The sequence below is a fragment of the Protopterus annectens genome, chromosome 5.part0, assembly GCF_019279795.1.
Source record: "Protopterus annectens isolate FY-2018-M chromosome 5.part0, PAN1.0, whole genome shotgun sequence".
NCBI lineage: Eukaryota > Metazoa > Chordata > Ceratodontiformes > Protopteridae > Protopterus > Protopterus annectens.
In genome coordinates, this window is record NC_056735.1 from 1301112772 (window position 1) to 1301130036 (window position 17265).

Consider the following 17265-nt stretch of genomic DNA (forward strand, 5'->3'; position numbering starts at 1 on the left):
GTTGGCTTTGGCAGATTGAACTTGCATCTTGTTAGATGAGCGGAGGCATGGTAGGTTGCAGTAGGGGGTGATAATATTTGCCAGAATGGGTGTACCGTTAGGTTGGTAGAGGATTTTATGAATAACTATGAGATGGTTGTACTGGAGTTGATTGGGTAGCTCTAGCCAGTCCAATGTTTGAAGATTTTGACAGTAATGGGTTCTGTAGGCTGTGGCTGTGGTGAATCTAGCTATATTGTTGTAGCAGCTAGCTAATTTGTTTAGGTTAGCTTTCCGTAGGTTTAAGAAAATGGGTGAGGCATAGAAAAGGGCTGAGAGAAGGTGTGTTCTAGCTATGGCTGTTCCGTCCGGTGGGGTTAGAAAAGGTTTAATCCTATATAAGGAGCCTAGTTTTTTGTTAACTGTTTTGATGGTTTTATTGATATGAGTGTCAAATGTAAGGTTATTATCTATTATTACACCAAGAGGTTTTGTGGATGGATCTGGAGAGATTATGGTGCCATTATTGGATGAGATTGTAATATTCGGTGATGAGTTTTTTTCGGGTAGGGGAGAGAAGTAGAAGTTTGGTTTTGTTGGGATTCAATAGGAGATGGCGATTATTGAACCAGACCTCTGCTTTGTTGAATGTGCTCTAGAATAGGGATTGTAGGTCTGAGGGGGTGGTGGCAGAACAGATTAAGGTAGAGTCATCTGCTTACTGAATACAGGTTGATTCTGGGATGAATTTGGGTAGGTCATTGATGAATATTGAGAAAAGGAGGGGGCCTAATATGGACCCTTGGGGGACACCAAGGGTGATTGGTAGTAGGGGGATAGATTGTCTTTCCATAATACTGCTTGTTGTCTGCCCTGCAAGTAAGATTGGAACCACTTAATTACTAGGTTGTTTAGGTTGAATGATTTGAGTGTGTCTAGGAGTAGGTGGTGATTCACCATATCAAATGCTTTGGATAGGTCGAGAAAGAGGGAAGAGGACAGTATGTTGTGATTACGGTTCTGATTTATTGTGTGAGAGGAGAGAAGTGCTGTTGTGGTACTATGGGCAGGTCTGAATCCGTGCTGGGATGGGGCTAGGAGATTGTTCTGGATAAGGTGAGTTAGAATTTGTTTATGTATACCTTTTTCCTTTATTTTGGCTAAGGGAGATAGAATGGCTATAGGGCTATAGTTTGAGCATTCTGTGGTGTTACCCCCTTTGTGAAGTGGAATAATGTGGGAGATTTTCCAGATGGAAGGGACATAGGATTCGTGGAGAGTACGGTTGATTAAGATGGCGATAGGGTATGCTATTTAGTTTGCGGCCTTTTGTAGAAATTCAGCACGGAGTAAGTCTGCTGCTAGGGTGGTGGGTTTGAGTTTCTTAAGTAAGGATTTAGTATAGTCTGTGGAGATTGGATCATATTTGAATGGGCGCACATTATCATCAGGGGCTGAGGTGGTGTTTGCGGAGTTGGGAGGTAGGTTATTAGCTAGGGATTGCACTGTTTCTGTAAAGAAAGTATTGAAGGCCTATGCTATACTTTTAGGGGGTAGATGTAATGTAGATGAAGGGGTGGGGGGTAGTGGATTTACCTGGATGGAGCAGTTTATTGAGACTTGACCAGAATTTTTTTGGCTGATTTTGGTGTTTTTTCTGTAAGCTGAAATAGTAGGTTTGTTTAACTAGCTTAGTGGATTTTTTTAGCTTCGTTTCTCAATTGTTTGTACCTAATATGATCTTGACTGGATTTGGTGGATTTCCAGGAAGTCCATGCTGTGTCCCTAGTGGTTAGCTTTTGTTTAGTACCTTTGGTTAGCCATTGAGGTATTTTGTTTTTGGTTCTGATATTTCTTTTGGGAGCATGCCTGTCTAAGATGGCTAGAAAGTTAGTATTAAAGTGTGAGACTGCTTCGTCTAGGGGAAGTAGCTTTAGGTTGGACCAATTGCAAGATTTAAGTTTGGTCTGGAAATTGGTGAGGTTAAAGTTTTTTTGTGTTTCTAATGGTTTTAAGGGTGATTTGCTGAGGCATATCATTCCTCTTTCTTATTATATATGTTTGGAAGTGGTCGCTCATGTTCTCAGGTAGGGTGCCTGATATATATAACTGAGGTTTGTTGTTTATAAGTATCCAATCTAGTGTGCTTTCTTTATTGTTGGGCTTATTGATTCTGGTGGGGGAGTTTATAATTTGGGAGAAGCCATTTAAGTTAATGTGGGTGGTTGGGGTTTTTGTTGAACAAGTTTTCCAATCGACATTGAAGTCTCGTAGAATAATAGTTTCTTGGGGGTGTGTAGTGGATAGCCATTGGATGGTACTTTCCAGGGTCACTATATTGTCACCTGGGGGCATGTAAATACATGCTATGTTGATAGCTTTGTGTTTGTTAAGCTGGACCTTTATTAAGAGTATTTCTGAGGTGCTAGTTATTAGGCTTTGTGGGAAGGTGATGGTGGACACCTGTAAAGTTGATTTGTACATAATGGTTACTCCACCACCTTTCCTACCTTGCTGGTCAAGTCTTAAAATATTGTAGGTGGGGGGTATTATCTCGTTGTCAGGGATGGTGGGTTTGAGTCAGGTTTCGGTAAGACATAACAGGTCAGGGGAGTGCATGTCCATAAGGGCATGTATCTAGTGAATCTTATTATTCATGCTTCTGAATGACTATAAACTCTGTCAACATCAATTCCAGTATATAATTTATACAACATCGGAAAGAAAGTTATTTGTCTATAGTTTTTAAGATACCAGGTTCACTCTTTAGGAGAAGTATCATTTTTCCTGTAGTTAACCAGGTTGGTGTCTGTTCAGGGTATGCATGCAATTAATTCTTACTCAGGGCTAAAGATGTTTATACTTTTAGCCAACAGTTAGGTACTGCATCTGGGCCTGGAGTTTTCCATTTAGGAGCTTTTCTTAATTTTATTTCAGTTTTCTGACCATTACATCATCCCACTTCATATCCTGTACATTTGAACTTCTTACTGTTTCTTTTACTTCTATCCATTTATCATCTTTGTTATGTTCCAGAGGGTCTTCATAAATATTTCTCCAAAATGTATCTATTTTTTGGTGGTGTTTCTATTCCTTTTGCTTTGTTTCCCAATTCATTTTAAAACTTTTTTTGGTCATCAATGAAATGCTCATTTTGGACTCTTCCTTTATAGTATATTCTACTTGGTACCCCTGTGCTAATTGTTTTGTATTAGCTATACACTGATTTCTGTCTGTTATAATTTCACCTGTCTGTCTACAAACCTATCAAAGCTACTGGACATTGTCTGTATTCATAGCATGCTAAGGTCTGAAACTCCTTACCTCTACCCATCAGGTCAATAGCCTCCCTCCCATGCCTCAAAACAATTCTGAAAAACTTGCTAGCCGAAAACTGACTCTGTTTTTGCTCAACACCAGGATAAACTATATCCCTAAATGTAAACAAGTACCTATTCATACATTACAACTGCTTACTCTCCCTTCTTCACTTACTTCCTTACTTCTATCAATTTCTCTTCCATGGCTTTCTCTCTAAATATACCATAAACTTGTTTTTCTCTAACTACATATTGCAATTCCTGTTTGCATTACACTAAGTTACCTTTAATTTCTCTATAAACTGGCAACAATTTCTCTAATTACTAAATCATGACATATAATTTGTATCTATTCTTAAACATTTTGATATTATGTCTAAGTTGGTATAATTATTTAAAATGTAGTTTTCATATTATTTTAAAGACTGTAAAATTATTATCTTAAAATGTTTTGTAAAACTTTGGAGTTTTTCTCCACAGGCCTCTGCTGAAAATGGGCTCCTACCCAGTCGGACTTTCCCGGTAATCACATATCTATAAATAAATCTATCTGCATATCATCTAAGTTTTCTACCTGTGCTGATATCTTTAGTTTATTATTTGTAATAGTGCATGATAGATTCTGGTCTGTTCTAATACTGCACGTTGCTTTTATCAAGTCTATCTTTCGGAGTATTTTTGTTGCTCTGTTCCCTCTTCTATACTCTTCTAACAGTAACACTTCTTGTCTTAATTGCTTTATAGTTTTCTCTTTTCAGTACTTCCATGACGGCATTTTCATTTCTTCTCTTCCTTTCCCTTATTGCCCTCTAATTTTGTGGTAAGACTATCTGTTATTAATTTTGCTGCAAATAATATATCCTATTTACTTCTGACATATCACACAGATTTCTGTTAATAGTCCTGATTACTGTGTTCATTTGTTTTATCTGACTTCTAACATTTTGGGTCTTATTGACTTTATGTAATCTATTTCTTTCATCAATCTTAACATGTCTACCCATTTCTATTAAATCAAGCAATTCTTCCCGTAGATATTTTTCTTCTAAACCATGGGCACATTGTATTCTTCATTTCCTGCAAGCATTCTACAGAAAGTTCCAGAAAATCTTCATGTGGCATATTCTCTTCAGCTGCATCTAGCATCATCTTTTGCTCTTTCATGCTGGAACTCACTGGCCTATCACTCCACAGCATTAACTGTGTCAGTGTTGCCACAGTGTCCTGCTCCTTCTCTTGCTGTGCAACTCCAACTGAACTTTTGTACTGATTTCCTACTGAGGGCTCTAAAGTATCTTCGTGTGACAAGTGATCAGATAATTTGGAGATTCATTGTTCCACCATGCTGTAACATTACCAGAACTGGATTTTTGGCACTAAATACTTCACTTCACAAGTAATTAAAAATTAAATTTCTATTTCTTTAACTTCTCCATTAAAAAAAACTCTTTTCTCACCCCCCCCTTTGTTTTCTTATTTTTTTGTATTGTAAAATGTTCTACATCTGGGTACCTTTGCCTGTATTTCTCTTCAAATATCTTTGAAGCTGCCTTTTTATTGATTTCACTTATTCAATTGCTTCTTTTTCCAAATGGCCCAATGGTTCTTGGACTATATAATTTTTTCCATTAATTTGTTGTGTTAATGAACAGAACTTTGCATTTGAAGTTTTTGACAGTTTTTGTTGTGCAAGTATTTTTCATTCCTCTAATTTCTCTATTAATCTATCTGTATATCTTCTATCCAGAAATTCTGGGCTTCTTTCATAATAGTGACAATACATAATTTCAGTCCACTCTATCATCTTTATGGCTCTTTTCTGGCCTGTCACTTTTTTGTTTTTTTGTGGAATACTGCTTCCTTCTACAATGGCGGGGGGGGGGGGGCTAACCACACTGCAGGAATGTTTCCATGTCTTGAATATTCTACATTGTCATTTTTTCTATTCCTGGCACCAGTGCGCCTACCAGGATTGGGCACTTTTTTATCATGGGACTTGTGCACCCAGCTGTCTTTTTTTGTTTCTTAGCCTACTTCTGTCCAGGATATATGCTATATATATATATATATATATATATATATATATATATATATATATATATATATATATATATATATATATATATATATATTACAGTCTATATGTCAGTGTTGTCTTGGTGAGATTTTGTAAAAACAGAGTCCACTTGTTGAAGTGACTCACTAAGATCTGAGGATGAATTCAGTTCCAGCAATACTGCTCTCCCTTGCTTGCTGACTTTATATTCTCTCCATTCAGACCATGAATCTTTACCAGCATGTCATTACCCATGTCAGATCAAATCTGTTACGTATCTAGGTTCGTCTTTTTTAAAGACCTTTTTCTATTCACTGAATTCCAAGTCTCAGCAATCGTTAAAATATTTATCATCATGCAGTGATGACACAGTCTCTTTTAGGAAATATAAATCTATTTAAGGTCAAATTATTAACCGAGTGAGTCTTCTTTATAAAAAACACATTACTGCCTCCTCAATATCTATGGTATAAACATTTTCAAAACAGGTGGAAAAGTTTTTCATAGTGTGGTTATTTTCCATGAATTTTGTGGACAAATTTGATTGTTGTTGTTGTCTTTCGGCTTTTCCCGGTTAGGGGTCGACACAGCGGAACTCCGGTCCACTAATGATTGACAGTAGATTGCAGAGGTGCCAGCACGACGTTCAACCTTCAACGAAGGCACGCCCATTTACGCATGCCTTTCGAACACCCACCCAACCGCGGGGAGGACATGCAGACTCCACACAGAAGGCACTCCCCGCACTCCAGCAGAGAATCTAATGGGAGAACCTCTTGCTGTGAGGCAACAACACTACTGCTGCACCACCGCGGTACAAATTTGATTGTAAATAAAGAATTCAGCAGATTTAAAATTCTTGATCCAGAAAAATATGTGGTTGGCAAGGTCTTCACCATAGGTTCATAGCTGGTTGCTAGGCTATCAGCCCAAGAGACATTTTAAGCCTAGCCAAGCTTACCTGAAATTTACCAAAAGTTTTGTTGACATTTGACATGGGTCAATATCCCAAGGAACTTTATGGTTGTGATATAGGTTTGCACCTATCAAGCATTCACAGGCTGCCCTTTTTATGGTGTGGATGAGGTTTATGACCTTAGAATGGGTCTTTCTGGTGCTATTTATTTTGCAGATGTGCAACAAATCCATCATCGTAGAATCAGATATTGCCTTGTAGACTAGGCATAGATTGCCTCACAGCTGTCTGTAGGAGATGAAGTACAGGGATAGGGCTTTGAGATAGTTCACATAGGACTTGTTGTTTACTCCTTCTATTCATTTTGTGAGGAACCTCTGTGGTCTTTCAAGCTGTTCCAAGTGCATGGTCAGGAACATACCAAAGGGTGTGTAGTACTCAATAACTGGCCTGATGAGAGCCAAGTACAATGGAACAATGGTCACCTTGGACCTAGATGCCACTTTCTTACTTATAAGTTGTGCAGTACAGAATGATTTTCTCACTACAGTAGACAGGTGTTGGTCAAAGGTCAGGTCTCTCTCAACATGTGTTCCCAGGTCAATGGGCACTGCATTGAATTTTAATGGTATATTATCAGTGTGATAATTTCCAGGGGTGGCTCTCTTCCAGACAGTACTATTAAACATTTTTCTGCATTGAGTTTTAGTCCATAGCTCTAGTATCAGTTTCGTTTTCTGTGCCAGGCTCTCTTGAAGGGTATTTGTGTCTTTAGGGGATTCAATGACCATGCCTAGTTTAGAGTCATCTGCAAACTTGGTCAACCAGAGGCCCTTGACATCTGTCTCAACTTCAGTGAAGTAGATTTCAAAAAGAAGAGGTCCCAGCTCTGATCCCTGTGGGACTCAGCTATTTACATTTTTTTTTTAAGTCTTTGTGGATCCATGTAGGCCAATAAAGCCAAACCCCACTAGTTGTGGGCATCATGTTTCTTATTATCTCATCAGCACAGCATAACTACATTGTTTGACTATATTTTAGAAACACAAGGCCTCTACACTCAGCTGATAAATATAAACATTAAATATAACCATTCACATGTCTGCAAAATATCCCAAATAGCATCCAAAGCAAAGGGAAAAAAGGTCATACAGACATACCAATTAATAAAAACTACAAGAAAAATCTTGCTTGGTTACGTTTTTCTTGTAGTTTTTCCAGTATTCATAAAACAGGAATGTCATCGTAACATCTTGCACTAAGAGTAGGTAATTTTGTGATCTAACAAGATATTCCATGTCACTGGCTCATATGTTTTTGTCAGAAACCAAAGAAACAAAACAGCATCATGAGTTCATAATGCGGTGCAATTAGGACATGAAAAGAGATTTTACAACAAGGCAACAACTACAGAAAATTAACATTTAACTTCAAAATGAAAATAAAAATAGTTATAAAAGTGTTGTCACGTTGTGTTTATTTATTTTAAACAGTGCATACTGACATTGTCTGATACAGTGTTTTCACGATTATTTTATTGAAAATAAATTCTTTATTTCTCTTTGTGTTGTATGTAGTCAAAGAAACTGCTTAACTTTTAAAGTAAAGAATACATCTGTACTTTTAAATCAGAAAAAAAAACATGAAAATGTATAATGCGACCAGGCTCTAACAAAAAGTGATCATCCATATCATATAGATAAAACCAACCTTTATAGTGGGGAACACTATCCTTTCAAGTATGGCTTGTGATACAAAGTACCACTAAGTTGTTCTCATGGACAAAGGATATTTCAAATTTAGAATATCTAGTAAAGTTCTTTATTGTAATAAAATGAAACATACAGAATTACACACCAGTTTATGCATTCATTTGTACCATTAGCTTCAGATTATAATATGCCACTAAATTAACATCACAATTACAAATGTCAATAAAATATGCACCTGTTTGATTTTTTTTTATCTTCATAACAACAAGTAAGGACTTTTTGCTAAATTCTTTGGTGTGTGTTTTACCAACAAAAAAACATGTATACAAATATATGAGTTAGGTGTTTTTGTAGAGAATGTTATCCTCATCAAAACAATATATGAGAACTAAATCAGGCATATTGAATTCTGAGGACTTTTGTACCTGAGTGTGCAAGATTTAAGCAATAACCCATGGTTGGGTGTGGGTAATGCTGGATTTACCCATGGTTGGCGTGGTTTCGTCATGAGGGCGAAGCCCGAGTGACCAAACAAAGCCAACTGTGAGTAAATCCAAGATAGCCCACACCCAGCCGTGGGTTACTGCTATTATACAATGACATTATTTAAGAAAAAAATACTTGCTTTTCTTAAATAATGTCATTGTATAATGCCTCCGTGCTGCCCTTCCACAGTTTTCTGGTATCCTGGGGCATTTCTGATGTACTGCACATGCGTAAGGGACTTGTGTTCCCATGCTTATGCAGTATGTCAGTGCTGTGCAGAGATCTCTATTATTATTATTTTTAATGAAAATTAAAAAAAAAAATCGTGAGACTTTTTACATTTGGGAGAGCCGGGACAGACAAAATAAAAGGATAATCAGGTACATTTCTTTAATTTTGTAGAAAATACCTAATTACCCTGTTATTTTTTGCTGTGCTGTCTCCCTCGTTCATTTTAGGTCTTCTGTTTTCTTTTTGGGAGGGCAAAAAAAAAAAAAAGTAAAAAAAAAATCAGGAGATATGCTAATGGGAAAAAGTCTGAGGAACCGGACCTTTTTCCATTAGTATATTCTCTTGGTTGGGTTGGCCAGTCAGAATGCTCATTTTGAATATTAATGGCCAGTCATTGTATAATACCTAATATTAAATATATGCTTCTTCATCATGTAAAAATAGCAGCCAAACCAAATTTAATTGGCTCAAAGCCCTAACATGATTACAAATATGTAATTCATCTAGTAGAAAGTCTGCAGGATACTTTTGTGACCCAAACTGTTGACATTGTTATAAAACTTTAAATATTCAGTAAACTATAATAAATTGGTCTCCCCATATTATGGTAATCTAATGATATTTCATTCTAGGTTCACTAATAACCATTGCAGTGGTATATAATAGTGACAGTAATAATAATAATAATAATAATAAGAAGAAGAAGTCTGCATACTACAAGATATCCATATACATTTTTGAATATACAGTTTTACAGAAACTGAATCTCAGTAATTTAGTTGACAAACAAATAGTACAAAAGAAGAGTAAGAATCCCAAATCCAGGTGCTATCTTCATGCTGCTGGAGCACAGTGTTGCATTTCCTAAGGAACACAGAAAAAAAAAAAACGTGTTTAATTTCATGTGATTTTTATAAACAGAGTTTATCTTAGTACTCCAGATTCCATTTTAAAATTCCTGTAGTCATCAGCATTTCCATTTGATAATGTAATGCTAAAATGTTAATCACAGTAAAATTAATGTGTGCATTCATCTTGTACATTTCTTAGCAGTAAAACATTGCCATTACAATATTTTACACGGTATGCCTTTTGTATACCTGACTATTTGCACCTAGCTTCAAAAATTTCCCACTTTTTATTGCAAACATGACTGGCTTGTATCTAACTGTTTTAAGTGCCTATTATGAATTTTGTAAAGTACAAGTATACTACGTATTATCACCTGCCCATTTCTGTGCCTGGTCTGAAGGCACTGCCCTGATCCTCCCAATAAAGCTATCTGCTTTAAATATTTCTGTTCTGACTCTTTAAGGAGCATTGTCAAATGAAAATATTCTCAAGCCAATCAAATTAGAACCAATCTCTTTTTAATAACTTAATTCATTGGCATCAGATTTTAGGCCAACAACTAATTTTCCTCAAAGTATGAACATTAAAACTAAATATGCTTTTTTACCTTAAATATATCTAATCCTATGTTAGCACATTGCCTATTTAGTTGGTTTATAACTGACATGGAACACAGTCTTGACAATATTGTTCTGCTTCCCCTTTGTTTTCTTGTTAACCTCCACCCTAAAAGTCTTCTGTGAGTGAAATAAGAGTGTTTAATAAACATTATTTTAAAACAAATGTATTTTTGAATGGTAAAGGGGCGCAGAGGTTTGCATTGTCAGCTCACAGCATGAGGTTCAATTCTCATCTGGGGTGCCTTCTGTGCGGAGTCTGCATGTCCTCCCTGCATTCGTTTGGTTTTCCTCTGGGTCATCGGTTTCCTCCCACATTACAAAGACATGCATCTGGAGCATTTCTCCCTGGACTTACACTAAAAATTGGCTTGTTCCAAGTCAGACTTGCCCAGTAAAGAAATGTTGTTGTGTCTTTCGGCTTTTTCCCAGTTAGGGGTCGCCACAGCGGAACTCCGGTCCGCTAATGATTGGCAGTTAATTTTTATGTGCTGAGTTGCCAGCCCTAACGCACAACCTTCAACGAAGGTACGCCCATTCACGCAAGTCTCCACACAGAAGATGCTCTAGCTGAGAGTCGAACCGGTCAGCGTCTTACTGTGAGGCGACAACGCTACCGCAGCACCACCACCGTGGACCAGTAAAGAAATATTAAATAAATAAAATAATAAATCATTTTTTTAACAGGCTGACAACTTCTTCACTGAGTTACACAAAGATGGTTTCCCAATCCACCCACTGCTCATTAATAAGCCACCTATCAGGCTATGCTTACATCTAGTGCTTCTCCTTCCCAGATTTCCCTGGTCCAATAATTATAATATGCGGTACTTGTACTGATTATCTACCTCATGGCATGAGAGCATCTTAGACTCAAAAAGAAATAATGTTCGGCACATTTTCTGGGCTCATTGCTGTTGTACTTTCTTGCATTTCTAACCTCAAATTTTAATTTGATGCTACCAAATCCATATAAGGAAAAGAGCGGCACTAATCCCCAACTGCTTCCTGAGAGGTGCTATAAACCCAGGTGTTCCTGGTCTCAGTAGCTTTGCTATAGTTTTTTTTGGCAGAAACCTGAATAGAACCTATATCAGCTGGATGCAGCAGAAAGCCAAATCGCACAAAGGCCCTGAAGAGGGCTATTCTTGCAGTCTTTTTTTCAACCTGAATTGATCCTAACAGTTCTACCAGTTCCACACATCCATCTTGGCTCTACTAGCATCTCCAATCTACTCCTGGTCAGTTATCGAATTTGATGTTGGGGCCAGCATGTCTGCCATTAGATGGGGTGGGGGGGGGTTCTACTTTTTATCCTACACAGTTTCCTCCATATTTAAGCTGCAGCTGACTTCTGGAGACTTCCAATAGGAATTTGCTTCACGCTGCTTCCACGCTTCTGCATGGTGCTGTGTTGGCAAGCTGCCCTGTCCCTTAGGACAACCATTTTGCAACTGGCTTTTTAGCCTCTGCCAATTAGCTCCTATTGCTCAATGTGCCCTACCCACATGCCATCCTTCCTGCCACTTAATCACTCGCCCAAGCTACTAATCAAACCCAGGTTGACTGGGCTGTAATCAGGGAGTTATTTCTCTACAAAAAGTTTTAGAAAGTCATTACGATTACCATTGTCTTAAGATAGGGTAATATTGAATTTTTCTCCAGTCAATGCCTTTGTCTTTCTTCCCAAACTTAGTAAATACTTAAAAAATGGATCTACTGAAAACACCTACCATGTACTGTCCTACAGCCTACATTATGAGTCGTGATGTGGCTTTCAAAAAGTCCACAGTATAGTGACACTATAGGAACTGCTTCTTAGAAATCAGTTTGGGATTAATGCTTCTGTTTTGTTCCTGGTGACAGAATTAGCAGCCGGACACTTCCTAGCCTTTCTTTAGATTACCAGTCATTGGAAAGCCTGAAAACTGCTTCTTAGAAGCCATCTTGGGATTAACGCTACTGCTTTGTTCACAGTAAAAGAAGGGATACAGGGGGCATTGATTCCCGCTGTTCTCTGATTGAGCAGTTTCAGAGATATCTGGTTGCAGTTTTGGTGAATACCTCTTCAGGGCCTTTGTGCGATTTGGCTTTCTGCTGCATCCAGCTGATATAGGTTCTATTCAGGATGTCTGCCAAAAGAAACTATAGCAAAGGTACTGAGACCAGCAACATCTGGGTTTATAGTACTTCTCAGGAAGCAGCTGGGGATTAGAGCCGCTCTTTTCCTTTTAGTGACTGAAGGATCAAAGGATCATGATTCTACGCTGTGTTGAGAACAGCACTATCTCTGCTACCAGACAAACAGCACCTCAGATAATCAACTCCAAACCCCATAAGCACTACTCCTCCTTTGGCACACATTACTAAGTACCTGGAGCAATGGATTTGCATTTTTCAACTGTCTCTATAGCCAGTTAGGTTTGATTGGGCATCCTGAGATAATGTAGCAATTATCTCATGTTTACCGTCAACCACTTATTAGTTAAAAGTAACACAGTGTGTCAGCGATATAGTTATATAATGTTATTGATGGCACAGCTCTTGCATGAAACCATAACAAATGTCAGAACAATACAGCACCACACTAAACCAATAATATACACAACTCAAATCAAGCACATAGCCATATATATGCTGAAGTTCTTCAAGTAACCTGCCAAAATAATAAAACCTCCTAAGTGCAGCCTATCAAGTACCCTCAACAGCCTCACAAACACAGAACATAGGCATAAAGCAAACCTCCACACATTCCAATATCCTAGTCATACGTAACTCCTTAGTGAGACATACCATTGCACCACTCACCAGGCTGTGCAAGGAGAGAGTCACACTCACCTGAGTATCAGGTGCTAGGATTTGCCACATCACTCATGCACTCAAGTCCTTGCACAAGTAAACATGTACCACAGTCATAGTGCAAGTGGGTGTAAATGACTTGAGACTTACTTCCCTAGACTACATGAAGACAGAAATTGATGTAGCTCTTTGAATATGTGTCTGAGGCAGGTATGAACCTAGCTTCACCTAGGCTAACATCACCAACAATGATGTCACTGTACAAACAAAAGATTATTGTGTTCAGCTATTGGCTCAGCTTCTGATGTCATTCTATGGTGGTACAACTTATATCATCCTGGGAAGAGATGGTAGATGATCCTAAGTTCCTTTGCCAGGGTGGCCTGCACCTCCACCCCAAGGATTTGTATATCAGCTAAATCTGTGCCCACCCCCACAGTGTCTTTTTTCGGTAACATCAGTCCTCTAAGCAACAGAATAGAATCCAGATGGCATAGACATTGCTGATCAATGCTAGGAGCCTTAATAAAAAAAAACTACACTGCCTACAAGCACTTCTTACATGGGGAAGAAATTGATATATCTATCATCACAGAGACCTAGTCCAAGACCAATGAGAACACTCCATTAGTGTAGGGTTTCAGTGCCTAGCATGTATTGAGGCCAACCTCATTAGATGAAGTCACTAAAGACAATGGTGTATCCATATTTTAAAAAAAACACATTTCACCTCCAGAGTCATTAGACGATATAATGACCTGGAACTCCTCCACATCCAACATTCTATTAACAAAAACACTTATCATATCATAGCTAACTATAGGACTCCTTCGATGTCCCCTCAGCACACACCTCCATCTAACAAGTATGGAGTCATTATACATTAAACCAAACACCATTCTCCTAGAAAACTTGAGTTATCCCTTCATTAACTGAGAGACCTATACATCCTCAAAAATGTATGTCCAGAAATTTCTAGACTTCATCAATAGAAATTCTCTCTGAACCAGTCACTCTGCACCCAAACCAGGAGTGATAAAATACTGGATTTGGTTCTTACTAATATGGGGCAGATTTACTCTTCACCAGTTGCAACTTTCTCCCTAGTCAAATCAGGCCACAAATCACATTCCCCTTAAGACTGAATGTTGATGCATCCTCCAATACCTCGGTATTCAGATATTATTCCACGGCTAATCTACTAAAACTGAGTGATGACGTGGATACATTCAAAATCCCCTTTACTTCATGATGGCACCACTGCTTACGCAGAGTCCTTTGCCACCAATTTATCCACACATGTAGACGGCCACATAACACATCTGTAATCCTCAGAAGTAAGTACCTTACCAAATTTAGAAATAAACTCCTGTGGTGGAAACCTAAATAAAAAGACTTTATAATAATGAAAAAAAAAAACTCGTTGCACTCAAAATAACATGCATTTATTTATTTATTTGATGTTGGTTAACTGGTAGGTGGGCTGGTCCAAGGATCCTTTTCAACCACAATCTGGACCCAGAACACACCTAGCAAAACACATACTGCCACAATCCCTTGTGTCTCAATGTCTAAGTTCATAGGTCATACCACTACGTATCCCAGTATTCTGGTCATAGGAGACTCTATAGTGAGACACACAGAAGTCTCACTTGCCAGGCTAAGCAAGGAAAGAGTCACGGTCTGCTGTCTATCAGGGAATAGGATCCATCATACCACTCAGACACTTAGGTCACTTATCTCCAAGTACAAGTATGATTCCGTTACAGTCCATATGGGTGTTAATGATCTGAAGCATACCTCCCTGGCTTATATGAAGAGAAGCATTATGGGGCTATATGTCCCAGGCTTGTATGAGCCATGCATTGTGCAGAATTCTACCTTCACCAAGGATGATGCCACAACATGAACAGAAGATGATCGACTTTAATAATTGGCTTAGCTACTGGAGGCATTTCAAGGGGGGTGCAATATTTGTTGGCATGGGAGGACATGGTTAACAGACCACATTGTTTTGCCAGGGATGGTCTGCACCTGTCCCCTCTAGGCTTTTGAATATTAGTTAAAACATTGTCCTCCCACATAGTGCCTTTTGTAAGCAATGCCAAACCTTCCAGCATAGCAAAACCAATCAAAGAGAATCTAAAGGTGTTACTTCTCAACGCCTGGAGTCTTAACAGGAAACTGCACTCCCACCAAGCTCTCCTCACCCTGGAGAATGCAGCCATCTATGCAGTTACCAAAATATAGTTTAAAGCCAAAGAGAGCACCTTGGCCATGCAGAGCTACAATAGCTTTCACACATTTTGGCCAGCTACTGCACAGGCAGAGACTAAAAGTGAAGGTGTCTCAATATTCATCAAAAACAAGATCATCTCAAGGTTTGTCAAACACAACGGTGTACTTGAGCTTCATCATGTCTAAGTCACTACAGGAAACGTTCCATACCATATCCTTGCAAGCTACAGGTCCCCTCTATATGGCCTAGGAAACCCATAACTCAGACAAATTGGAGACACTCACCAATCAACCCAATACCATACGCATGGGTGACTTTAACTATCCCACAATAAACTGGGATTCATGCACTACCACTAATGTACAAGCCCAAAGATTCCTCAATTTTATCACAAATACACTGGATCAGATAGCCCACATGCCTACTCTGGGAGTGAATATACTGGGCCTGGTCCTCACAAACATGGGGAATGCTGGAGCCCCCCCCCCCCCAAGTGTAACAGCCTCTCTAGTAAGGTCAGATTATAAGACTGCCTCCTTTGTAAAATAAAACCCATGACCCCTGCTAACCCTGTAGTAGTTTGGAACTACTATAAGGCAAACTTCTTATTACTAAGTGATAACCTGACAAAATTTCAGGCCCCACCAAATCCTGAGACCACAGCTGCCTATGTAGGATTGCTCACAGAAACTCTGCAGAATCATGTTACTAGAAGAATTCAGGCAGCTGTGCCTACAAAAAATAATCTCAGAAGAAACTCAAAAACACAAGATATCCTGGTGGAATTCTAACATAAAGAGGTCACAGAACAAAAGGAAGAAAAATCATGGAAAAAGTTAGGAACTGCAATGACCAACAGGATTAAAGTTACTCATTAATCTAAACAAGAAATGCAGAGGACACATCAAAGCTAAGTTTGAGGTAACAATGCCCTCCCAAGCCACACACACACACACACACACACACACGCACGCACGCACGCACACACACACACACGTGCGCGCACGTGCACATGCACACGCACAAGCACACGCACACACAAACACACACACACACACACACGCACACACACACACACTATTTAATCAACACAAGTCTGAGGGATGGGCAAGGCACAGTTGTCATCATTTACAAAGGTGAGGTGGGACAGAGTGACACAGAACAATAATGCTACGATAGGTGGAAGGAAAGATGGCTTATGGGAGGTTGAAGTGGGAGTCAGGGACATGGCTGGGTGGTCAGGGGGAGTCAGGTATTATTCCGTCAAGGGATAAGGTAGAACTTCAAGACAGGGACTGCTGGCCAGATAGTTTGATTATCGCTGCATCACTAGGATTTGGGAGGCTTCATGTAAATACAATGGCAAAGCACTTTATGAGTGTGGACATAACATCTATTGTGGGCCCAGAGATGGGAAGGTGCTAGGCTGCACATGCCACAGACATATAGGTTGACCGTTTTTCTCCATAGCATTTGTATATTTCCATATGTACTTAGATTCAGATAGGTCTCTATAACAAAGTCAGTACCACAATGCTGAGTTCTCCTTTTTCCAAGCTAACAAAGGTCCCATACCACTAAGTTATACAAATAAAATGATTAAGCATGAATGCTTCTGAACTGTATTGATAATACGGTGCAGTATCAACCCTACATCATTCTATAGGGCCCATACATGCTAATAAACATGCTAGAAGGTGTGCCTAACAGCTGCACTTTAATAAGCACACACATAGTCCAGTACTACAAAATAGGATTCGTGTTATACAATAAATTGTAGTCATTTTAGTTTCTCAGCTAGCTTGTGTGCAGGTAAAGCACATTGCTTCAGTCAAAAAGACGCCTTTACAGGGCTGGTGACATCAAAGTAAACATCTATACAAATCAGCAAAATCAAAACAGACCAGAGTGCAGAAGAATGAAACTTCAAGGTAATTTGCCTCTAATACAAACATTTCACAATTAATATTAATGAGGGGGCATGTCATACAGCATGCAGTGTAAACCGAAATCACTACCACTTTCTTCCCCACTAACAACCAGTGTCCTTTCTTTTAC

At 38.8% G+C, this 17265-nt stretch overlaps 1 protein-coding gene across 1 annotated transcript in view; it reads right to left on the reverse strand.

The window, feature by feature from the left end:
* Positions 1-8871: 8871 nt before the first annotated feature.
* LOC122801635 (putative defense protein Hdd11) overlaps positions 8872-17265 on the reverse strand; it is a 377533-nt gene continuing 369139 nt past the window's right edge. Inside the window, exon 5 of the mRNA XM_044071111.1 lies at positions 8872-9564. Within this exon, the coding sequence (XP_043927046.1) occupies positions 9476-9564 (89 nt within the window). The 3' untranslated portion in view covers positions 8872-9475. The remainder of the gene's footprint in view (positions 9565-17265) is intronic.